This window comes from Lotus japonicus, chromosome 2, assembly GCF_012489685.1.
Source record: "Lotus japonicus ecotype B-129 chromosome 2, LjGifu_v1.2".
Taxonomy (NCBI): Eukaryota; Viridiplantae; Streptophyta; class Magnoliopsida; order Fabales; family Fabaceae; genus Lotus; species Lotus japonicus.
In genome coordinates this window covers 75,910,700-75,935,914 of record NC_080042.1, presented here as the reverse complement: position 1 = coordinate 75,935,914, position 25,215 = coordinate 75,910,700, and the positions used below count along the sequence as shown (strand labels likewise).

Below are 25,215 nucleotides of genomic sequence, written 5' to 3'. Positions count from 1 at the left end.
AGATGTTTAAGTAAAGAAATGTTACAACGACGATACTAAAATTAAACTCTGTTTGGCTGTTTGCACATTGCATATTTTAAATGTCGTTAAGCTCATATAACGATCATAAGTGATTATTCTATAAATTTCCAATAAAATTCTAAAAAAAACAAAAAAGGGGCATTACATGATGGATCATAAGCCCTTTGATTAATGTTGAAAACTGAATCAGATGTGATAATAATGTGCTAATTGGTCTAAAATAAAGGGATAAAGTCATAAAGGTGTGTCCAAAATATCATCTAAAGATATAAGAAAATAATAAAAGTAAAAAATATTAAAAGTGTGGCTGCTGGGATTCGAGCCCAGGTCTCCACGGCCACAACGTGGAATTCTTACCACTAAACTACAGCCACTTGATGACAAATTTAGGTACTTTTAATATTTATTTCATGTCTGTTCCATTTGAAAACATTTTTTTAAAAAGTACGGCCCATAATTGATAAAAATATTTTATAACAGTATTTTATCTGCCCATGGTACACAATAAGAGTAAGAGATTAAAACCCACTAAATTTCAGGGACTAAATTTGCCCAAAAATTTATTGGGTGATAAGTTCAACCATAGTCAAAATTTGGGGACGAAACGTGCAATTAAGCCTAATCATATTATATGTTTATATGATTGAAAAAAATATCGTTGACACTCATTTTTCCACCAACACCAGATATAAAGAGAGATAACGGAAAAATGAGAAATATGATAAATGATACGATTGAAAAATGAAAGAGAGATAGGAAACAGAAGTTGATGGAAAAAATATTGAACATGAATAAATCAAAACTCTATTTCAATGAAACTAAGAAAATTTTGACTAAACCTTGCTGGAGACAGATGTTTTTGGTGCAAGTAGAGCAAGAAGGTCGTTGAGTTAAGGTTATATTCTAAAATATAATTTTCCGTTAGCATTGAGTATTAATATTTCAGACCTTAAATTAACTTCATTTTCATCTCATTATCGCAGACAAAATCTTTGAAAATATGTAGATTGAAAAATTGTATGTTAACATATAATCACTCCAAAAGCTTCAATGATTGTGTGATGACAGAGCTAAAGCTAATAGTACTTGTGGACAAAAGGTAACAATCATGTGGAGAACTAGCGAACGGTATACACGAAGCATCTATCTTAAGATTCCTAGTATATTTGAAAAGAAATTTATGTCTTCTATGATATCATGATATCGAAGATAAACAAGAACATATCTAATGTATAATGTATAATAATTTACTAAAACTTCACTACCTCCAGAGTATACACCTTGATCACAACAAAAAACATTGATTCTGAAAAAGGGTGCTGAAAAATCAGCTTTGGAGTAACGAGAAATTGCTCATGCTTGAGTGGAAGGTAAACCTCGTCATGTTGAATATTGACTTATTGAGAGTTATTCTTTGATGACGGAGGATCAATGTCCTTCAATTTGGTTTCTTGTTCATTTATTTGCAAAAAGTAACTAAACCCGAATCAAAATGCAATGTTATAACAGTTAAAACATTTTAAGTCGGAATCAATTCTGAAAGAAGTTTTTACGTGAGAGCTTACAGGTTTAGAAATTAATTATAAAGAACTCATCCAAACATAATAATAAACCAAACATATTACTATGCAACCAGCAATAAGAGAACAAATAGGTGACATGAAACCAGCATCATAAATTCATAATTATAAATCCAGAAAAACAAAAAATGAAAACGGATAATATCCTGAAAGACAAGACTTGAAGGGGACGATGCCAAAGCCTGAGGGCAATGACTTATTCAATTCAAAAAGACAGAAATCATAAAAGACAATGAACTACTCTTCTTCAGAATCATCTTTCCAGCACTTGAGAGTTGATCTAGGAGAGCCACATTCAGAAGCCGTCTTCACAAACTTTTGGTAGACAACTGAACCACCCATTCCAAGCCCCTCGAGGCTCCTCTCTTCGCAACCGTATCCTTTAAGATCCAGTACACAGCCTTGCTCAAATGACCTGCTTGCATTGTCAGCATGAACAGCAATAGAAAACTCAGATGGTTCAAAACATGCCAACACCCTCACCACCAATTCTTTCAGATCCACAGCTTTCAAATTGTACCCCACTGTTTCAAAGCTTGCATAGCTAAAACCGTCTTCTGGAGTAACATGAATGGTAGAAACAGCATCTCCTTCCACAGAATTCATTGAGTAACCACAAGGTTCAAAGTCAAAATCGCATATCTGAGAGTTTGGAAGGATGTTTCTGATACCGGAATTGACAGTCATCATGGCAGCTGAACCAGATTGGTCTTTGTAGAAAACCTGTGCCTTCTCTCTATCTAAGCCAGTCATGCACATCTCTAGTGTGTAAACAGAGTCGCATGGCCTCACGGATTCGGCAGAGGCAGAGTAAACATGCCATTTCTGTTCGCTGTCGGAACCACCCATGATATAAGCAGAGCTGCCAGACCCTAGCTTGCCAAAGTAACCATCCAGGATTGCTACTTCCTCAGAAAAGCTGCGATGAGGGAAAGACTGAGCACCAGGAAAAATGAAACTTCCTCGGGTGTACCTCACGGATTTCACATTAAGAGAAACGAACTCAGCCAATTTCAAGATAGGTGGGATTGCAAGCAGTAGCTTGGTAGTGCCGCAGGTTTTGATAATGATCTTGTAGGCATAGACAAAGAGGCTGGACTCAGATAGAACATAAGAGTCAACGTCGTCATTGGCTAGGGAAGAAACAATGGTGCACTCAGCGGGTGCAAGAATCTCGTCCAACTGGGATTTGGTGAGGGCTCTTAGCCCCTTTCCTTCAGGGTCAGAAAAAAGTCCAGGGGGGAAGAAGGTTATTTCCAACCTCTTCTCGTAACCTTCGAAACCAATTGCAGAAACAGCCATGGCTGTGACCGGAAAGAATGCAGTTGGAGTAAAAAGGACAGGTGCAAAGAGAGTACAATCGCAAAGAGAGGAATTGGAAAGATGCTGTTTGAAGGAGAGTAGTAACTAATTCTAGAGGGAAACAAAAATGGCTAAAAAAAACACTGGTTGCATGCAAGGAACTATCAATCAGTGAGTCGTATCAGGATGGTTTGCGAGCGCACTGCAAAAAAGAGACATGAAAAACCAAGTATTAGACACGGTAAAGCAAATAACATAATGAAATTCAATATATCCAAACACATATAGAAAACATACGTTGGAGTAAGCAGCTGATCTGAATTTCTTGATTCCACCGTTGGGGCGAAGGTCTTCAATGCTGTATCCGAGGGGAGCTTCGTAGAATAATGATGAAGATGATTTACTACTACTACTGGACTTCTTTTTACCACCTTTAGACTCCATTAGTTCATTCAGTCCTGCTTCAAAACAATCAATAGATAGATTATCAATTGAAATGACATAAAACAATCATCATAACATTGAAAAGTTGCAGGAAAACCAACATTGGTATAAAAGGCACAAAAATCATGAACATGTGTGTTAAATTTTAAAAAACAATTAATTCACCATTCAAACAAAATCAAATTAAAATCAATTCTTCTAAAATTATGAATAATCTGAAAAAACATTTTAAATCGATAAAATGAAAAGGGTTTCATGGCATGTGAGTAATCTGAAAACCTTTTTGGATCAATGAAACATGAAAAGGGTTTGATAATCATTCACACATTACAAAAAGACGATAATGATTTAACAAGGCGATAATTTCAAGAAAAGGGATGGTAAAGCGGCCATCACCGCCGATAATCCAAATAGTTGATAGGTCCCCGCTAATCATGTAATCGGATAGCAAACACCGATTACCACAATCAATTACCAGATCAAGTACCAACCAAAAGGTATCAAAATTCTTATTCACAAACGAAAATAATAGTTATCAAAAACCTCTGAACCAAAACCACAAGAAAATTTTCACGAATACAAATCAAAATCACGATTCAAACAACCATAATCGAGAAAGGGAGAAAACACAAAAAATTCATCAGATCTAAAGTAGGTACCTGATTTGATAGGTAAATCAGATGAAAATGCCGCAACGAACCACGCTTTCAACACCTTCAATCCAAAGTAGAATCTGAAAAAATTCAACAAAATCAAATCAAAATTAGAAAACAATTTCAAACAACGAGAAAAGGAAAACGAACAGAACGATGAATCACCGATCTGAAGATCGAAGGAAAACGCTTACAGATAAGGAATCGGAGAGAAAGAGGAAGCAACAAGGTAAACCCTAGAAACGAACGAACGAGAACGAGAGAAAAAGAGGATCGAAGGAGAAGAAGAAGGTTGCGTTTGCGTGTGATTGTAAAGAGGAGAAGAACGTGAATTTATAGGGTAGCTTGTGTGAAAAATAGGGTTTTCGTTGAAGCCATCCGTGACAAGTGTGCGGATGGAGAAATTACGGTCTTACCCTTACCTAGTTTCCTGGACGTTTCATCATTATTTTGTGATTAAAGGAGGGAATTACTATTATATCCTTGCTTTGATCTTGGGTTGGTGGCTTAGAGTGATCTAAAGTTGAAGGATTCGAAATGCTTGGCTGAGTGTGTCTTGATTTGTGCAGCTGCCAGACGAAATTTCAGATCCCCAAGGAAGCTTGATAGGGATAGTTTTGTCATTGTGTTGGAGATTAAACTAAATTAAACGTAATGGTAAGTGAGTGTTGTTATTTTTTCCATAATTACTCTTTTTCTTATTTTCAAAAAGTTATCTTCTATTTTAGTTTATTTTTCATTTTGATGAGATAAGACTTATCTTTTCATTTTTTAAATTTAAAATAAAAAGGGAATTTTAGTAACCTTTTTACCAATTTTGAAAAATTATTTAAATAATCTTTTATTATTTTCTTGAGATAAGACTTATCCAAAGTTCTAGAAGCTCTAAATATAAAAATATAATTAATATTTTATTTATTGTAAAATTTATTTTAATTTTTTTATAAAGAATGTGGCTTTTTAAAAAAGGAATGTGACAAATAAAAAAGAATGTGACTTTATTAAAATTGAAAAATAGTATGATTTCATGAGAATTAGTATCTTACCATGTACGATTTATGAAATATGTATACAAGTAAAATTAGAATTGGTTTCCTTTAAAAAAAAAATAGAATTGGTAATATATTAATATCCTTGACCACAATTTATTGTTACTTTTGAAATGAGTAAGCAAATATTGATAAGGATATAAAGCATAATTATTTTAAATTTGAATTAAAATTAAAATAGGATTGGAAAGAAAACAAAAGATAATAAAAAGAAGATGAATAGTAAAAAATTAAATAACTTTTAATTTTGTTATAATTAATTTTAATCATTGTCCCATAATAAGACTATTATCATTATCATAATTGATAGAATAGGATATTATTTATTCTCTTTGTAATTACGCCTGTAATTAGGGTTTAATATTTATTGTTAGTCAACTAGGTAAGTTGTATATATAGGGTATTTCATTATCAATAATAGTCACGGAAAACATTTCTTTCATGGTATCATAGAGCAGGTTCAGATCCTTCCCTATCTGACCTAATTATTTACTTTACAGTTATTTTATTTCCTTTTTCTCCCTCCTTCCTCAAAGGCCGCCGCAGCCTCTCTCTCAGTGCAGCCGCCGCCGCCGCTAGTCCACCCGCGCCTCCTCCGTCGCGCCGCCGGTCCTAGCCAGCCATCATCCTCCTCCGTTCGTCCCCAACGAACAACTGCAGTAGCACCGGGTTCGTTCCCAAACGACCCAAATCGAGCCGCATCTTCTCGCGATCCGCACACCTCCGGCAGCCTCCAACCGCGCCTGCCCCGTCGCCGCCCGCCACCGGCTCGCGCGCGCCACCCATCGGTCAGAAAGACCAGCGCCGCCGCCGCCCCTAGGGTTTGCAACATCCATTGCAACCCGCGGCCCCGGATCCGACCCGCGTCTCCCTCTGCCACTTTTGTTTAATTTTATTTTTTATTTTATTTGTTACTTCCTTTCCGGTTCACCAGACACCGGTTTGACCAGACAGGACCGGCTCAACCAAACCCGGTCAAACCGCTCCCGCCAGAAACTCAAAAAAAAAAAAAAAAAAAAAATTAAATTCCTTTTATTTTAATCTTCTGTTTTTGCAGTTTCTATGGCTACCTCCGACTCCACCAATGGCTCTCCAACCGGCGACACCACTGTGATCCCTACGCCCACGGCGTCGTCGTCTTCCTCTGCCAAACCGGATTTTCATCCGGCCCTTGCTGTCAGCAACATCAAAAACAACATTCCTTTCAAACTTGAGTTAGACAAGGATCATTATGCTATGTGGGCTGAATTGTTTGAGACTCATGCTCACGCTACTCAGGTGCTCCACCACATCATTCCTCAAGCTGACATGGAGCCTCCTGCGCGCACCGATGCTTCCTATGCCCGGTGGGCCACTCTTGACTCCACTGTCAAACAATGGATTTATTCCACCATCTCCTTTGACCTTCTCTCCACTGTTATGGAGAAAGGTTCTACTGCTATGGCTACTTGGAACCGTATCGCTTCTATGTTTGAGGACAATCAGAACTCCCGTGCTGTCGCCCTCGACCAGGATTTCATCTCCACTCGCATGGAGGATTTTCCTAATGTTTCGGCCTATTGTCAACGTCTGAAACATATCTCTGATCAGTTGAGGAATGTTGGTGCCCCTGTTAATGATCATCGTCTTGTTCTCCAGTTGGTCTCTGGTCTCACTGGGCCTTTCCGTGGTGTTGCCACCCTGATTCGTCAGAGTGAGCCTTTGCCTCCTTTCCTCAAGGTCCGCTCCATGTTGATTCTAGAGGAATCTGGTCTCGCCAGGATGTCAGGTCCGGCCTCTCAGACTGCTTTGCACACCTCTGCTTCCCGTCCACCGGCCTCCGTTGACTCCTCTCAGCAGCGCCCCACCTACCGCAGCGATCAGGGCCACTCCAACCATCGTTATGGGTCAGGGCAAAATCGCAATTATCAGGGTGGTTCTGGTAAACCTAGGAAGAAAGGTGACTCCCGTTATCCTGGATCATCTGGCTCCTCTAGTTCCTCTGCTGCATCTCCTCCACCCTGGCGCCCACCACCGCAGGCATCCTGGAATCCATGGGGTTGGGCTCCTCCCCCTGGTTGGGCTCCTTCCCCTTGGGGCATGCCTCCTTGTCCTTACCCCACATCTCAGTGGTCGCGTCCCATGGGTGTTCCGCAGCAACCCGGCGTTTTAGGTCCGCGTCCTCAGGCCTACACCGCTATTGCTTCTCCAGCACCCACTGATATCGCTGCTGCCATGCACACCATGTCCTTGACTCCTCCAGACACCACGTGGTACATGGACACCGGCGCCTCGTCCCATACTGCGGCATCTCAAGGTACTCTCACGTCTTATTCTAATTTAAGTCATTTAAATCAGAAACTGATAGTTGGTAGTGGTCAGGGCATTCCAATTCAGGGTTCAGGATACACTTCTATTCCTACCCCTCACAAACCTTTAGCACTCAATCATGTCTTGCACACTCTGCGAATTATTAAAAACTTAATTTCTGTGCGACAACTCACTACTAACAATAATGTTTCTGTTTCTTTTGATCCATTTGGATTCTCGGTGTCTGACTTCAAGACGGGGATGCCTCTCCTGAGATGTAACAGCCTCGGCGACCTCTACCCAGTCACTCGTTCCTCTCCCTTTGCTGGTCTTGCTTCTAGTGTCTGGCACAATCGACTTGGTCATCCAGCTTCCTCAGCTTTAAACTATCTTAGGAATAATAAACTTATTTTTTGTGAACCTTCGCGTTCTAGTTCTGTTTGTGACTCTTGTGTTTTAGGCAAACATGTCCGGTTGCCTTTTAGTTCATCTGCAACTATTACTTTGAGACCATTTGATATTTTGCATAGTGATTTATGGACGTCTCATGTTTTAAGTACTGCTGGTCATCGTTATTACGTTTTGTTTTTGGATGATCACACTGATTTTTTATGGACGTTTCCGATTAGCAAGAAATCTCAGGTTTATGAAATGTTTACTACTCTTGCTACACTTATTAAAACACAATTTTCAGCAAATATTAAATGTCTTCAATGTGATAATGGACGTGAATATGACAATGAATCCTTTCATCGGTATTGTGATGCTAATGGCCTTATTTTTCGCTTCTCTTGCCCTCACACTTCTTCTCAAAACGGCAAAGCAGAACGGAAAATTCGCACCATTAACAACATGATCCGCACCCTCCTCGCTCATTCGTCAGTTCCTCCTTCATTTTGGCATCATGCCCTTCAAATGGCAACATATCTTCTGAACATTTTGCCACGCAAGACTCTTCAGAATGATTCTCCTACTCAGCTGTTGTATCATCGCGACCCTTCCTACTCCCACTTACGTGTCTTTGGTTGTCTATGTTTTCCTCTATTTCCTTCCGCTACAATAAACAAATTGCAACCACGATCGACTCCGTGTGTTTTTCTAGGGTATCCGATGAATCACAGAGGTTATAAATGTTATGATTTGTCACACAGAAAAATTTTAATATCGCAGCATGTCATTTTTTATGAAACCCGATTTCCCTTTGCTGACCTATCCTTGACTCCTGCCCCTTCTTATGAGTGTTTCACTGAGGACCTCCCTCCTTCCTTGATCCACCATTGGCAAACCGTATCCTCCCGCCCACCTGACCCTCCGGTCCAGCCGTCGAGTCCCACTGACTCTTCGCCTCCCTTATCGGCTCCCGTCTCCCCTACCGCTTCTCCCTCACCTTTGCCCTTGCCTCCGGTCCCTCCTGCACCACCCGTACGGACCATGACTACCCGTAGCATGCACGACATTTCCAAACCTAAAAAGCCTTTTAGTCTTTCGGTCTCTATTGATGACCCGTCTATCTCACCCTTGCCTCGTAACCCAAAACAAGCCTTATCCGATCCAAATTGGAAGTCCGCTATGCAGTCTGAATTTAATGCTCTTATTAGAAATAATACGTGGGAGTTGGTTCCCCGTCCTTGTGATGTTAATGTTATTCGTTGCATGTGGATTTTTCGCCATAAAAAGCAGTCTAATGGTTTGTTTGAGCGGTATAAGGCTCGTCTTGTAGGTGATGGCAGGTCTCAGATTGCAGGTGTGGATTGTGATGAGACATTCAGCCCCGTGGTGAAACCGGCTACCATCCGGACAGTTCTCAGCATTGCTCTCTCCAGATCTTGGCCCATACATCAGTTGGATGTCCAGAATGCTTTCCTGCATGGTGATCTCCATGAGACTGTCTACATGCATCAGCCTTTGGGTTTCCGCGACCCTCACCACCCGGACTATGTCTGCCGTCTGAAGAAGTCCCTTTATGGTCTGAAACTGGCGCCTCGTGCTTGGTATCAGCGATTTGCTGATTATGTTTCCTCTATTGGATTCCGGCACAGCACTTCAGATCATTCTCTTTTCATCTTCCGGCAGGGTTCTGATATTGCCTACATACTTCTCTATGTTGATGACATCATCCTGGTTGCATCATCGCATGATCTCCGCAAATCCTTTATGGCACTTCTTGCATCCGAGTTTGCTATGAAGGATCTCGGTCCTCTGAGTTACTTTCTTGGCATCGCTGTCACTAGACATGCATGTGGCCTTTTCCTCAGTCAGAGCACTTATGCTACTGAGATTATTGCTCGCGCCGGCATGGCCTCATGCAACCCTTCTGCTACACCGGTTGACACCAAGCAGAAGCTCAGTTCTTTCTCTGGGACTCCTTGTGAGGATGCCTCCCTATATCGGAGCCTTGCTGGTGCCCTACAGTACCTCACATTTACTCGTCCTGACATTTCCTATGCTGTTCAGCAGGTTTGCTTACATATGCATGCACCCCACACCGAGCACATGCTTGCCCTAAAGCGGGTTCTCCGCTATGTTCGTGGCACATTGACTTATGGGCTACATTTGTATCCCTCCCCGGTTGAAAAGCTTGTTTCTTACACTGATGCTGACTGGGGGGCTGTCCTGACACCAGACGCTCCACTTCTGGTTATTGTGTTTTCCTCGGTGACAACCTCATATCTTGGTCCTCCAAGCGGCAACCCACTCTCTCTCGCTCTAGTGCTGAAGCTGAATATCGCGGTGTTGCTAATGTTGTCTCCGAGTCCTGCTGGATCCGCAATTTACTTCTGGAGCTTCATTTTCCTCTCTCTCAGGCAACATTGGTCCACTGTGACAATGTTAGTGCCATCTACCTCTCTGGGAATCCAGTGCACCATCAGCGTACCAAACATATTGAGATGGATATCCACTTTGTTCGGGAAAAGGTCGCGCGTGGCCAGGCTCGCGTCCTTCATGTTCCTTCCCGTCATCAGATTGCGGACATTTTTACCAAGGGCCTACCTCGGCTTCTTTTTGATGATTTTCATTCCAGTCTCAGCGTCGGTGAACCTCCCGCTTCGACTGCGGGGGTGTGATAGAATAGGATATTATTTATTCTCTTTGTAATTACGCCTGTAATTAGGGTTTAATATTTATTGTTAGTCAACTAGGTAAGTTGTATATATAGGGTATTTCATTATCAATAATAGTCACGGAAAACATTTCTTTCAATACTAATACATATCCCTAATCCAAGAATATAAAGGACGCGCTGACAACTGTAAAAAAAAATAACCGTTTGACTAATAATAGCTATAAAGGCTGTTTCAGAAAATAATAGCTCTAAAGGTTTTCCAAAGAAGCAAAAATAAGAGCTCTAAAAAAAGCTCAAAAGACTATCATAATTCATAATCATGCATATCCGAGAATCTTGAAAATACAAATGATGAAATAAAATATTATTGTGATTTCTTTGCATGCACTTTTCAGGTTTGAGATTCAATATACAAACTAAAATATTACAATAAAAATTGTTGGATATAATACGTACACATCCGGTCGACACATGCATTTTGTGATCATCTAAAACAGTCACAAACTGTAAAGCTAAAAAATATGTGACACTGACAATGTGATACTGGCAATTTGAAACTGCCATAAGATGCATACATGAAAATTATCTATGAATTTTGTGGTAGTTTAACACTATAAATATGACTTTTTTTATGTCTGATTGTTTGTGACGATTTGAAATCACTACAAAATGCTTATGTCAATTGAATGACTAGCTAGAATTTTTAGAATCTACACATGGAAACTCGGAACTCTAGAATTACTATTACTATTACTTTTGTTTCTATGATGAAAGTGAGTGTTACGTTAGGTCTATCACCAGTGCATGACACAAATTGTAACATCTTGATCTGACGATTGGTCTCACTGTAACAACATAAGTCTTTCCAGCATGTTTTGTCTTCACTTACGTGCTTAATGGGAAAACTTCTCAGAAGGTCACTCATTTCAATAATAGCAGGGCAAAGTTTTTATGAATTGAGTTCCCAAAAATAAGATTAATCTTGTTGTCATGAGTAGTATCGATCAAATCTTTTTATGTCCTTCTTAATTGTAGTCTCATACCTATACAATCTCGAAATATCTCTTGTTCGGGTGCGAGATCAGTTCATTCAAGTGTCCCTCTGCCTAGAAGTCTGTCAGGAGTCGCTCCTTATTCGTGCCTCACAACAACGTCGATTACTTCCCGCCCTCACTCGTCTCGGGTGTTGCATGCCCACCAACTTTTACTTAGTTTGTCCCTGAATCACAATGTACTGGGAGCCGGTTTTGATACCATTTGTAACATCTTGATCTGACGGTTGGTCTCACGATAATAACACGAGTATTTTCAGCATGTTTTATCATCACTCACGTGCCTCTCAGGAAAACTTCCTAGAGGTCACCTATCCCAATATCTCAATATTACTACAAGACAAACACACTTTAGCCTTGAAGTTTTCATGAGTTTGGCTCCCAAAAAGAAGATGCATCTTGTTGCCATGAGTAGTATAAAATCAAATCTTTTATGTCATCATCAACTATATAGTCTTAATTATACCTATATAAGCTCGATCGAAATACCTCGTATTCGGGTGCAAGATTAGTTTATTTATGTGTCCCTCTACCTAAAAGTCTGTCAGGAGCTGCTCATTGTATATATGTACTCATTGCACTGGCGATCACTCCCCACCCTCATCAGTTCAGGTGCTACACAAATTACTTGTTATAACATGTAATAATAACGAGTTGAAAAAGAATAAAATATAAATATTACATATATATTTTCATATGCTCTCCCCTTTCTATGTTATCCCCACCAACCCTTAACTATTTTCCTAGTTAGATCACTGTAGCACTATTTTCTTAATCATTTATACTCTAAATAATGAATTGAAGGATTCTAAACATTACTATTTTAATAGGTACAAGATGACGTTTTTTTACAAAAGATGTTTTATGTATATTTGTTAATTAATATTTTATTATTATTTTTTCTTGTCTTTTGTGAGATAATGTCACTCATTTGTAAAACGGTAAAATATCTCTCCCAACAAATGTTTTTCTGAGATTTGAACTCATCATACTCTCATACTTACAGTGCCTAACTTGCTTATCACCATAGACTAACACATTATTCATATTTTTTATTTTCATGTACTACAAAGTTTCTATGTAAATTAGAGATTTTTTATTTTAGTCCGTGTAAGTTTTTGAATTAGTATTATGTTTTGCTCTCTTTTGTTTTCAACGGAGTTAAAATAAAACCGTTCAATAAGCTTTTGTATCTTAAAAATATAACTAACAAACGCATAATAGAACTTGTGTATAAGTCTCATTTTAATATTTTTAACATGTATAGTAAACGCTACCTTGTTTAATGTATCCCTTACATATTTCTAACACGTTCAAGTAGGACTTGCTCAAGCAATAATTACATGTATAAAATATCATATGAGGAATCGGATCCGAGTGGGAAGGATAAGGATCGCTCATTGCAGTGACTAGGACACCATTTGTGTAGTAGATGATGATGGTGGATGGGATTGCAGCATGCATGCACATAATAATATCCAACCTCACGTGACATGTCAATTGTACATTTCCTACTTTACCTCCAAAATGAATATCACTTTCAAAATATTTCAAGAAGGATTGTCTAAATCATTTAGAGGCGTTTCTTCACAAAAGAAACAAAATCATGAGGGTGATTTAACTTTATCTTAGGTGGATTAATAAAAATTAAGATAAGGGAATAAGAAATTTTTTAATTTTGTTTATAAATTTTTCTTGATTTACTTAGGTGAATTTAAACCACTATCACGAGTGATTTAAATAACCTGTTCATTTTATGTCAGTATCAAATAAAAAAAACAAATTTTTATTGAGTATTTTTATTTAATTAATTATCACATTTTAGAACTAATTAAAATGAATTCAGTTTGTATATTGTCAATATAAACTCTGTTCAGACATTTAATTATTTTTCACTACATCATATATAAAATATAATTTTATTTCTTATAATGTGGTCTTATATGACATAGTATGATTGAGCCAACAATTTTTTTACATAAGCTAAAGTCGTAGTAATATATATATTTTACAGATAGTTAGATATTAAAAAATAAACTTAGGAGACTAGAGTTTCTTTTTCAACTTCAAACCCGCTTTCATTTTCACTAGTCACAATATACTTATTTTGTTCTTCATCTTCACTTCACACGCGTCTAGGGTCGGCTCAAGGGTAAAATCACAAGCAAGAGCTTTAAGCCCCCATTTTTTTACTAAGTAAAAAAGACCCTCAAAATTAAAATTAATGAAATCTTATCTTAGATCAATCATGTCTTATAAAAAATTACATGGACTAGCTTTATTATCAATTGAAAATGACACGTTAAATCAAATTGATTATGTTAATTTTATAAATGATTTTACATCTCAAAACACTCGAAAAATAAATTTTAAATAAATAATCATTTTTACGTAAAAAGTTTTAATAAGTAAATATTTTTTAATAAAAAAGTCTCAGTTTAAAGTTCGCTTCAGGCCTCATTTACTTTTGGGGCGACCCTGCGCGCGTCTTCACTTTTTCTTGGCTTCATGTTCCACCTTATGTGCGGCGCGCTTCACCAATCACCTTAGTCGTTCTTCACGGCGCCGCTTGATCCGCCTATATCATCGTCGTTGTTCATCTAATGATATCTGCATCGCCCATCATTGTTTCGCCCATCGCTCATTGCCACTATTGTTACTTGTTGTTGCTTTTGGATATCAGGTTATTTTCTATCAGAACCTTCTTGTTTATTTTTTGGAAGAGGGAAATTTCTACCCTTACTAAAATTATCTATATCACCTAATGGAAAGAGAAACCAAGAGAAATTTGTTAAAATTTGTTAATGTTTTTAACATCGGAAGCACCTTTAGCCATTGTTTATTATTATTGGCTGTGAATCTGTGGTTTTTATTGTTTAGTTGAAATAAATTTGTTATGATTGACATGAATGCTGGAACAATGAACTATATGAAGCAACCACATTTTTTTTTAAGTGTCTAATTTAAATTTGTGATGTTTATTGTTATATAATCACTTTTTCTGCTACTCGATTACACAAAGTGGATTAGTCTGCTAATCTATTGATCCGCTAAAACGCTGGTTGTTGAGATTTTGAACTCAAATATTAAAAGCGAACTAACATAACCCTGTATTTTAGCGGACTTATGATAGATCAGACCTAACTCGTCAGCTATATAATAGGTCTATCATTTATTTCTCATCTCTACCGATCTCTCTAATGGTCTATTTGGAAGCTTGAACACATATCTTTATTGTTACAAAATGACTCATGTCCTAGATGTGACACACGAGACGCGCACGGAAACATGCTATTTAACCGCATGAAATAATTCAAGTAAAAGAAACTGAAATCATATTTGAACAACTATGCGGTGGAAATTGGAATTACAAAACGTCACTAGTCTCTACCACCAGCTACCCTGATTAATTTTCTTTGTCCTTTATGTGAAAGTTATCTCAGCCTCATATTTTTTTTTAGCTAAAGTTAACTTTTCCCTTCTAGCATGTACTCCCAAATTGATCACAGCCCTACATTTTTTAAAGCAAGTAAATTGGAATTTTTGATCCAAAACAAGAAAAGAGAAAGCAAAAGAGAAAAGGATGTTATCTTGTTTCGGGCGCATCTGCTGCATTATTGTTCTGCCAACTGTTATTAATATTCAATGCGTGTTCCAGATTTCTCTCATACTCTGTTTAATATGGTCCAACCCTAACAATTGTCATCACATGAACACTTGTTAAAAATCTCAAGGCAGGAAAAAAACATAGAAAAGGAATAAAACTATCACAGCTGTGTTGCTTTGCAATTTACAAGTGTGTTTTCACACTCGTCATAATTAATTTTACGACCTTTTTTTTAATTAAAAAACATTTGGATAATCACATACTATTTTATATGTTTTTATTATTGGATAACTTTATGTAAATTTTATTAAATGTATAAATCAATTTTATTTAATAAATTTGTGTAAAATTTATTAGCATTTTGACATCACACTTAAATTTTTCAAAATTATTTTTGAAAAAACACATTTGGATAATCACATAGTACTATTTCATTTTATATGTTTTTTTCATTAGATAACTTTATGTAAATTTTATTAAATGTATAAATAAATTTTATTTAATAAATTTGTGTAAAATTTATTAGCATTTTGACATCACACTTTTTTTTCCTTTACAAAATTTCTTATAGTAGTTTGTTCCAAGTTAATTATAAGCATTTCTGATGTATGGCGTTTCAACACAGAATTAATAAAGGACAATGAGATTCTCTGTTGCTTTCACGTGTTGCATTGTGGATCGCACACTTCATAATTCGTAGCATTTACGCAGAGGTCTCTGACTATGCACCTCTACACCACAAGTTTTTCTTGCACTTTCCCAGGCTATTTGTGTTTATTTTTCTTTGAATAAAGATCATGTGGCTATCATTGCCCCAAACTAAATAGAGAAAATGTCAAATATTTTTTAAATATAAAAAGCTGATTGGATTCAATCTCAACATATTGTACTTTGCGCATTTTTAAATTATTATTTGCATACTTAATTTCAACTTTTTAAAATTTTGAGTATTTAAAAGGGAATTAGTTTTGTCACCATCCCTTTTACATTATTTTGGGTTGGTCATCTCTTTTTTTTCTTTCTTCCGCATACACAAGTGTAGAGAGTATATTACCCATCTCTTTTCCTAACTCATATGTATGTCACTGAGCTTTTATCATTTCACCTATTCTTCGAGGACTGTTGTGGTATATATGTAAATACTTCTTGTAATAATATAGATACAGTAGATTTTGGTGATAAAAGAATGTAAAAAGATAATATGAAAAACTAGTGTCCATTTTAAAATTATGATCTATATACTTTAAGTCTTTAACTTCAACTTTTTGAATTTTAAATATATTTTTTTTATCCACCAAAATTCTCCTTTAGGAATTAATTTATGGATATTCTTCTTCCAACTCATATATCCCTCAACGGTTACCATTTGAAGTTTTGAACTACTTTTTAGGATAAATATATTATTCCATATGGTTATACTACTTATAAACTCGGGTGATCAATAATTTTACTCATAAAAAAATTAATGTATAAAGTGAAAATAAAGAAACTTTAAACACCCGATCTATTTTCAACCCTCATTAATTGAAATTTATGTAAGTATCATTAATTTAAAAAGTGTGAATTTTAAATTTTTAGTAATTATGCATAAATTTCAACTAAACAAAAAAATGAAATAGTGTAAAAAAGGATATGAGCATTTCTAGCTATATTCAATGAAATGAAAGAGTATGAGTATTTAAAAGTAGTCTCAGTCAATGAATTAAGTTTGGCACTGATTAAGCAATGAACTAAGATCATTAACTTTGACTTTTATGAGAACTACTGACTACTGAGGAGAGCGTCATGGACTAATTATATGACCAAGATTGGTCGCCAGGCCTTAATAAGTCACGAACTAATAGGACAAAACTATCCCACCACCCCTAGGCGGCTAGTCTAAAGTCATTACCCCATTTTAAAAAATACCCTCCAGTTATTACATATTGCAATTTAAACTGCAGAATATATTTTTTAATTCATGTTCTACATTCTAAATTGTGTGGCCTGCAAATTTCGAATATATGTTGCGCGTTTTGAAAATGCAGTATGAGAAAAAATTACTTGCGGTAAATATAGTCATCTCACTTAGTGCGATGTGATTTTTAATGTGCTGATGTAGCAATAAGTTGGCCACATTAACGCTAACTAAGGATTTACATAACTCAGCTCGGTCATTTAACTTGTCTTGGGTCGAAGTTCATCAAAATCACATTCCATTTCCATTGGATTTAGGGATACATTCGAGTTTAAAAGTTAACCCCGATCAACATTTAGCATCAGGTGAGAAACAACCACAATATATTCAAATTCGTCCATGAATACCTTTTACCACTGGTTTTAAGAAATGACTTTGTGGGACTGAGAATTACAATTTTTAAATTAACATCACATAAAAACAATTTCATGTAATAATAACTTCAAACCTCCACCAATATGATATGTAGTTGTAATAAAATATTAGGCTTAATTGCAACTTTGGTCCCTGACATTTACAAAAGCCACGATTTTGGTCCCTCACCTAATTTAATTACAAAAATCGTCCCTCACCTAACACTTCGTGAACAACGTTGGTCCAACCGTCAATTTTTTAACGGAAGAAGCTTACGTGGCGTCTGAAAGCTAATGTGGAAGTGCCACTGGCGTCAGAATCAATTTTTCCTCTCCTCTCGGCTGTTTTTTTTATCTCATAGTGAAGCTTTGCTGTTGGGAGGCCTAGTTGTTGGAACGCTGGGATTGAGGTTGTGTGCTATTCCTCTGAGTTTTTTTGTTTTTTCCTCTGAGATGTAGAGGCATGTGCCTCCCTCTCTCCAGTGGCACTTCCACCTAAGTTTTCAAACACCGCATAAGCTTCTTCCGTTAAAAAATTGACGGTCGGACCAACTTTGTTCACAGAGTGTTAGGTGAGGGACGATTTTTGTAATTAAATTAGGTGAGGGACCAAAATCGTGGCTTTTATAAATGTCAGGGACCAAAGTTGCAATTAAGCCAAAATATTATTGAGAAGAAGGGCTCCTATCCCTCATAGCCTAAGGAAGGGCAGTAGCTTTCTTACCTGACTATACTTGACTGCTCGTTCCAATGTCACCTCATTCTATCTATCTTCCATGAGTAGAAATACATCTCATTATATAGTTACATTAGAATCTTGTGCATGCAAAGTTTAGTACCGATTTAATAACAATCTAATTTCTTTTATAGTTAATAAATAGGATTAAAAATTCATTGATACAAAATAAAAGTATTTATAGTTCTTTGATGGGAATTGAAATTAAAATTCAATTTGTCTTTCAGGGCAACTCAACTGCGTTCTTTGCTAAACATGATGCACTTCATCGGGTTTGTTCAGGTTTAGGGACAGGTTCGGGTTTAAAAACTGGCTTGGTCAATATTTAGAACTGAGTGAAAAATAAGTTCAACTCGTCTCAACCCATCCTCGAACACCCCTAACACTAACATATTAACAATGAGGACCAAAACCAAAATTATTTGTAAAATTAGAGACTAGGTGTCCGTTTAGATTCCCATTAAACACAACATGAATTGGCGTTAAAGTTAATATGTCAAATCTTACTTCTCTTATCCACGGTTAACTCAATGTGGCAAATTATAACTTCTATGTTGATGTCTTGAGATACATAAAATAGCGTTAGGCGAAGTAATTTTGAGTTGAATTGCTTCTAACAAACCTTAATTTGGGTAATTTGGGTTGGGTAAACATGTGTTGAAAGTCATGTCATTTTGCAACCCAATACTTGAATTTTCCTCAGTGCTCCTTCAAAATAAAATTCTAGCTCTGCCACTAAACAAGAGCACCACCAGGTATGTTTTGATCTTATTAACTTGAGCTGTCGGAGTGTCATCGTAGATACCACTTACGGGTGGTCCACGCCATGCGCAGAAGCCATCCGGACTGAAGCAGAGTTCGGAGCCACTTCAAACTCGCCTTCATCATGTCCCTTTAAGAAGTTTTACACTAGTCTAAGTGATTGATCGGACTTTTTCTGATCACCATCCTCGTAGATTGGACTCCTTCTGTATGAGTTCAGTGAAGTTGCAGTGGAAATGACAGATATCATGGGTCTTCTAGACTAGAATCCATATCTGTTTGGCAATGGAAGTAGGTTGTGGTGCAAGCGGGGAAGACTGAACCTAGAGTTTGGTAACATATTTCCTCTTATACACATTTAATAAATCTAGAGTTTGGCAACATATTTTCAGCTGCTTCTAATAAGACACTTTTTTGTGTGCCTGCAGGCCTTAAATGATACCAACATATGACCAGCAATCAAAGATAAATCTCAGAACTCAAAGAAACTAATACATAGGGACATCCAAAACATATACAACATAAAAAACTATATAAATTTAGGAAGAACATGTGTACATGCTTAAGATAAATGCTTAACAAGCTTAACAATAGTTAACATCACCAAGTGATTCAATGTGAAGGACAGTTTGAGCACCAGCATCATCGTTAAGATCAGTGCTTTCAGAAAAAAACAAGAAAAATGTTATCAAGGAACAGAAAATTATAGGTCAGAAGAACTATTGCAATATATGCTTGCAAAATCTACACCAGGGGGAAAACTAAATATAAAAACTCCTGATTCCTAGTACATAAATTGCATCCATAATAATACAGCCACATATGCAAAGTATTAGAAAGGGTGAAAATTGAAAACAAGAAGTTGATTGTGTTCATATGGCTCTGGGAGGTTTTTCCAGCAATGCAGAGAGATATACCTCATCCTTTGACTTTGAAGAAATAACCCATTTGTGCTTCCTGTATCTAAGTTGAAGAAACATGTACATATAATCATCCAAATCCTTTCTCTTACAGAAGAATCTGTCAATCCATAATAAACCTCCTGGTCTTAGAATTCTATCCCAATCATACAGTATGAAATCCAACAACATCAGATCTATCCAACCATCCATAAAACCAGTGGTGTGAATCAAATCCATAGTGTTATCAAAGAATGGAAGCCTTTGATTAAGTGTGACATACAAAGGAATCAAACCCCTAAGAGCTATCATTTCATTGAAAGGAGCCCCAATGTTCATAGCAGTTGAGACAATTGTCACATTATGTTCCCTCATTCTTGCAGCAAATGTTCCAGTTCCTATTCCATAGTCTACCCCAATTCTCATCTCACCAGGCTTAATTTTCAAAACATCACCTATCAAAAAATCTGCAGGAAGTGAACTATTAGAAACCCATTTCAGCTTTTCCTTTTCCATTTCAAAACATCCAGTGCATTTTGAATAGCCCCTCTTCGGATTCTTGCTTGATAAGCACTCAAAGTTTCTGCAGTGGTAGTTCCCCCACCTCACATTTCTGTGATCTGGTAGCTTCCAAAGTGACTCATTTATAGGGTAAGGTTTATAGTAAACCTTTGAAGCTCTTGTTAAACATCTTCTTATAGGCAAAGGATCACACCCATTGAGCATGAGCTTCTGAGCTAAGTTCCAATCATCATCACAGTAGGAGCCAATGTCATAGTCCATGTACTCTTCTAACTCTTTCTTGTACAAAACACAAGCATGCCCAATTGTGTTGTAAACTTTATCTGTCCCATAGAGGTTAATCTTGCTAACTCTATTCTCCTTTGGGGTTATATACTTTCTAATCTCCTCTGTCACAAAAAAGTTAATCAAAGGATCTTCCATCACGGTGGAGTTCCCTTCTGCAATCTTCGGAAGCCGAATCTGTCTTAAAGCAACATTAGCACTGTGAAGAGGCCTAACTATTTCATCCTCTAAGAACTGCTTCTCCAAAGTTCCCTTGTTTTTCACCATTTCTTGTACTTTAGACTCAAGCTTGCCCTGCAAAGTTTCCAACTTGTTTAACACTTCTACAACTCGATCACTGAGCGCTTTGGCATCGAAACCTTCATGAACAACATCCTTCACAGTGTAGAATTTCTGCTGGCACATATCTTCACTGTGGAAGAAAATCCCAACAGAGTAGAATTTTATTAGGCTCAAAATGCTTACTAAGATAACCATTCCTCCCAGAATAATCTGCAGCCAACCCAATATTCTGGCCAGTTTGCATTTGGGAAGACATGACCTCCCCATTGAATATGATTGGACTCTCTTCTATAACAAAATGAGGGAAATGGAAAATAATAGAGCTACATCAAATCATTTTTTGAAGGCATCAAATCAAATCATACCATAGAGGAAACACAAACAAATGCTTTAGCTATAAGGAAGGACAATTTGTGTTGAATAAGTGCAATTGGGAAGTGTAATATATGAACTGTACCAGTTGGTATATATTATATGATACTCAAAGTGGTCAACTTACTCAATTGGTCTTTAAACTATGAGCTAGATAGCACATGATTGTTCCATGATCCAAAGAAATTTATGCAAAAAAATACTTGAAAACGTCTAGATCCAGTTTCATTGGTGGAGCTGCCACTTGAATATGGTAATGGTATGACTTCCCAAATGTATCCTTAAAAAAAAAGACTTCCCAAATGTGCCGGCACGAAACCTTGAGAAAATAGTAAACAATTCATGACCTCTATTACATTATATTATGAGTTAAGTTTACATGTCAACAAACAAAAAAAATCGTAAGAAATCTTTCATGTAACAAAAAAATTGTTTGAAGAAAATGTCAAATTTAGTGGTAAAGTCATTCATTGGGAGTGGCAACTGTAGTTTCAGGAACAGGTGAGAGCATCTCCAATTGTTGAATTGAATCAAGTGAACTTGACTTAGTGGTTTACTACTTGGTCCTTTAAGCAAGTGGTTCAAAATTGGACTATCAACTTTTGTGAATGAAAAACTCTTTGAAAAGTCCACCGCCCCTTAGTGTGCTAATTGTGGGGCGACAAACTAATCTCACGCTACTATTGATTGTAGAATACCTTAATTAATACCCGAAAATTAGATAATTTTTTCCCTCTCACACATTGACACATAGACATAGAGCAATTAAAAGGAGGAGTATTAGTTTTTTTTCCAATGCTAAAGGCGGGCTAAGGCGCCTAAAATAGCGAGCACACTTCCGTCGCAACTTAGTAAAGAAGAAATTTTTATCTCAAAATGGCGAGGGAAAACAGTCGTCGCAAGATGGCGAGCAAGGGAACAGTTTTCGTCACAAACAGTGAGGAAAGTTTCTGTCGCTAGCTTAGCGAGGGAATAGTAAACGTCACTGAAATAGAGACGTATCCGTCACTAAAGTAGAGAGGGATTTTTATTGGTCGCTGTTTAGCTTGGGAACCCAGTCGGTCGCTATGTGGAGATTGACTGATTTCTGTCGTTACTTAGTGAGGAACTCATTTCCGTCACTATTTTTAGAGGATCAAAATCCATGCCTATTGGTTGAGAGCGACTTTATCGGTCGCTGATTAGAGAGATGATGATAATTGGATAGTAAAGCATAATCCAAACACAAGGCAAAGTCATCAAAGAGGACAATAGGAACGAGTGGAGGATTCTGTTGTGTTGTGCTTCACCTTGAGCCATTTTCGCTATCACTGGTAAACTCATCAAAGCCCATAACACTGAAACAATGCAACCAAATCCACGCAAACCTCATAGGTTGTGTTTTATTATTATTATTATTTTTTTTGATAATATAGGTTGTGTTTTATTACTTTACTTTAAAAGTTCACACAATAATTGTATAACTTTTTTTAAGAAAATTACTTTACTTTAAATTTTACTTTATGAGAGGTTGTGTTTTATAAATTACCGTATTTTTAAAAAATTGATATTATACGTTGTAAATTGTGGTCTGCAAATAAGCTAATACTATCTTTAATTTATATTATTTGGCTTGCATTTCCCCATTTCTTGCTGTTGTATTTCCAGTAATGCATCACAGATTACAATGTTTATTTAGCCATTGACTTCGTTGTGCATTGTGGCACACTTTTGCTGATTTAGTGCATAGCAATGATAAAAACATCATACCAAGGATTTGCTACACATTTATGTGGTAAAAGTATGTGGTTTTAGATTATCTATTTGGTAAAAAATGTCCTCACTTGAGTAGTAAAAGTATGTCCTTTTTTTTGGTCCCTTTGGTAAAAAATGTCCTCACATTTTATCTGATTCTTCTTTCGATGCAAGGAATCATGCTAACTAATAAATGAGAGTGTTAAAGGGAGTGTTGCTAGCATTTCTCTTTACATTATTATTAGTTACAAAACTCAATTGACTTCTCAATTGGAATAAACATCTGCTTATAATGATGCAATTAGATGATGAAACATTATATCAGAAAAAGATGAATATGAATGATAGTATGAACTTCTACATTATTATCAAACTTTCTCTTTGTTCATTCTTATTAACTCTGAAATTTCCTGATACTTAACAGGATTTGGTAATTTGTATTTGGTCTGATTTTGCCATTGCTCATAAAATTCTTTTTCTGCAGTTTGACACGTTTCCTCTTCTTATTCGTTATGGATCAAGCTATAGAGTAATGACCTTATTTTCGTTGATGGTTCTGGACCAACATTACTGCCACTGTAATTGCCATGTCTTTCCCAATATCATACTGTTTTCATAAAGTCATTTTATTCTACAAGCTGCAACTGGTTTGGATTAGCCTTAGGTGATTTAGTGGTGATCTCTCTCAACCTGGCATGTCCATCTCTTGGTGATTATCCTCTCTTTTTTCTATAATTTGTTTTACTTTTCTTCACCTTTGGAAAGTGAAATAAAATGTTCAAAAGTTGTCCTTTTTTCTTTTTTTTTTACTCTTGGCATCCACAAACATTGTACAACCAGACAACCATATACTGTACTACATTATACAAATCGACAAATATTATAATTTAGAGCATCTTAATGGTCTCATTTTAAATGCAAAGATTACTTTAATCAATACTATTGCCTCGTTGCACCAAGTAGAATCTTTCAATAATTAAACTATAGAGAATATATGCTTTAGTACTTTTTGTTAATCTCCGTTCCAAAATATAAGTTATTTTAACATTTATATTATATTTCAAAATAGATGTCGTTTTGCAAACTCAAAACATTTTTCTCTGCTTCGAGAAGGGAATGTAATGGCAGACTATTTAGCTAAGTTGGGAGCGACAGCTCCAAGCCTTAGTGCAGTGTGGGCTTCTCTAGTGGGTGCCTTGTATTTCTTAAGAGCGGATTCGTTTGCGACCGCTTTCTTAAGACGTTAGTCATTTGTTGTTTTTTCTTTAATTTCGTCTTTGTTATAAAAATAATTTTTTTTTTCATTTTCTTCCTTTTATACTCTTATCTAATATCATATCTCTTATTTACCTTCAATTTTTACCTATCACAATTCTCACTATACATCTAACTAAGAATAGTTAGTAGCCCGATTATGTCATGTGCAAAGTTTAGTTGGATGTAATTGTTGTATCTTGGGATATATTAGCTATGAGAACATATCCACCAAATAATGTACTGACGAAATACTCTTAAACCGAGCCAAATGTAGCTTGTTGATTATTTTAGTCTATATTTTAATTCATCCATATGAGAAATAAACTTTATAGTATATTTTTATTTCTAGTGGGTGGGAGGGGTAGCTCACTTGGTTAAGCTAATGGTAGAAATAAGTGTTGGAGATGGAGGTCCTAAGGAGGAGCATTTGTAATTACTAACAACTAACCACTAACATTTTCTTATAAAAAAAATTATTTCTAATTTTATTGTTACAATTATTTATTAATTATGATTTTGGTTAAATATTTCCTACACTTTCATACTTCTAACAAAAAATAAAAAGTACTACAAGTTGTAAGTTATCAACCTTATTACGATCACTTCAAAGTCGCGCACACTGTTGAGAAAAAATAAAAAGGATCTTAGCCCAAAACCAAGACGAATTTGTCTTAAGATGTACGCTACTACGCTAGAGTAGGGACATATGATAAAGCGACGCTATTCAGCCATTAACCTATTAGGTTGAGCACATATTGCTATTAAGATCGAATCATTTTTTTCAAAAGGTTGTGAGTTTGATTTCTACTACACAAAAATATGTTTATAAGCGACCAGTAACCTCAAAGATATGTCACAATTGTGGGCGGTGCGTATTGAGAAAGACTTGTTGAGATAAGCCTCCTCATTTAATGTGCTTTTTAGCCTATTAAACGCTTAAGAAGTTAAACGATCGATTTGTCCGTAGATACTAACCTAGCGTTCTTGTGTGTAAC

The 25,215-nt window shown here is 36.4% G+C and overlaps 3 protein-coding genes and 1 non-coding gene across 4 annotated transcripts; 1 reads left to right on the top strand and 3 right to left on the bottom strand.

Annotated features, from left to right (window-relative positions):
* Positions 1-323: 323 nt before the first annotated feature.
* On the bottom strand, positions 324-395 carry TRNAH-GUG (transfer RNA histidin (anticodon GUG)). Its single transcript has one exon. It is a non-coding gene; the product is annotated as a tRNA-His (tRNA).
* A 1,281-nt stretch (positions 396-1,676) lies between these two features.
* LOC130739648 (S-adenosylmethionine decarboxylase proenzyme) lies at positions 1,677-3,093 on the bottom strand. The gene has a single exon (XM_057592011.1). The coding sequence runs from the start codon at positions 2,901-2,903 to the stop codon at positions 1,839-1,841; it is 1,065 nt and encodes a 354-aa protein (XP_057447994.1). The 5' UTR covers positions 2,904-3,093; the 3' UTR covers positions 1,677-1,838.
* A 3,354-nt stretch (positions 3,094-6,447) lies between these two features.
* Positions 6,448-7,725, top strand: LOC130735688 (protein transport protein SEC31-like). The gene is made up of 2 exons (XM_057587598.1): positions 6,448-7,345; positions 7,594-7,725. The coding sequence occupies exons 1-2, from the start codon at positions 6,469-6,471 to the stop codon at positions 7,617-7,619; spliced, it is 903 nt and encodes a 300-aa protein (XP_057443581.1). The 5' UTR covers positions 6,448-6,468; the 3' UTR covers positions 7,620-7,725.
* Positions 7,726-19,431: 11,706 nt separating this feature from the next.
* On the bottom strand, positions 19,432-21,467 carry LOC130739647 (probable methyltransferase At1g29790). The gene has a single exon (XM_057592010.1). It carries the CDS (start codon positions 21,122-21,124, stop codon positions 19,742-19,744), a length of 1,383 nt encoding a protein of 460 aa, XP_057447993.1. The 5' UTR covers positions 21,125-21,467; the 3' UTR covers positions 19,432-19,741.
* Between the last annotated feature and the right edge of the window lie 3,748 nt (positions 21,468-25,215).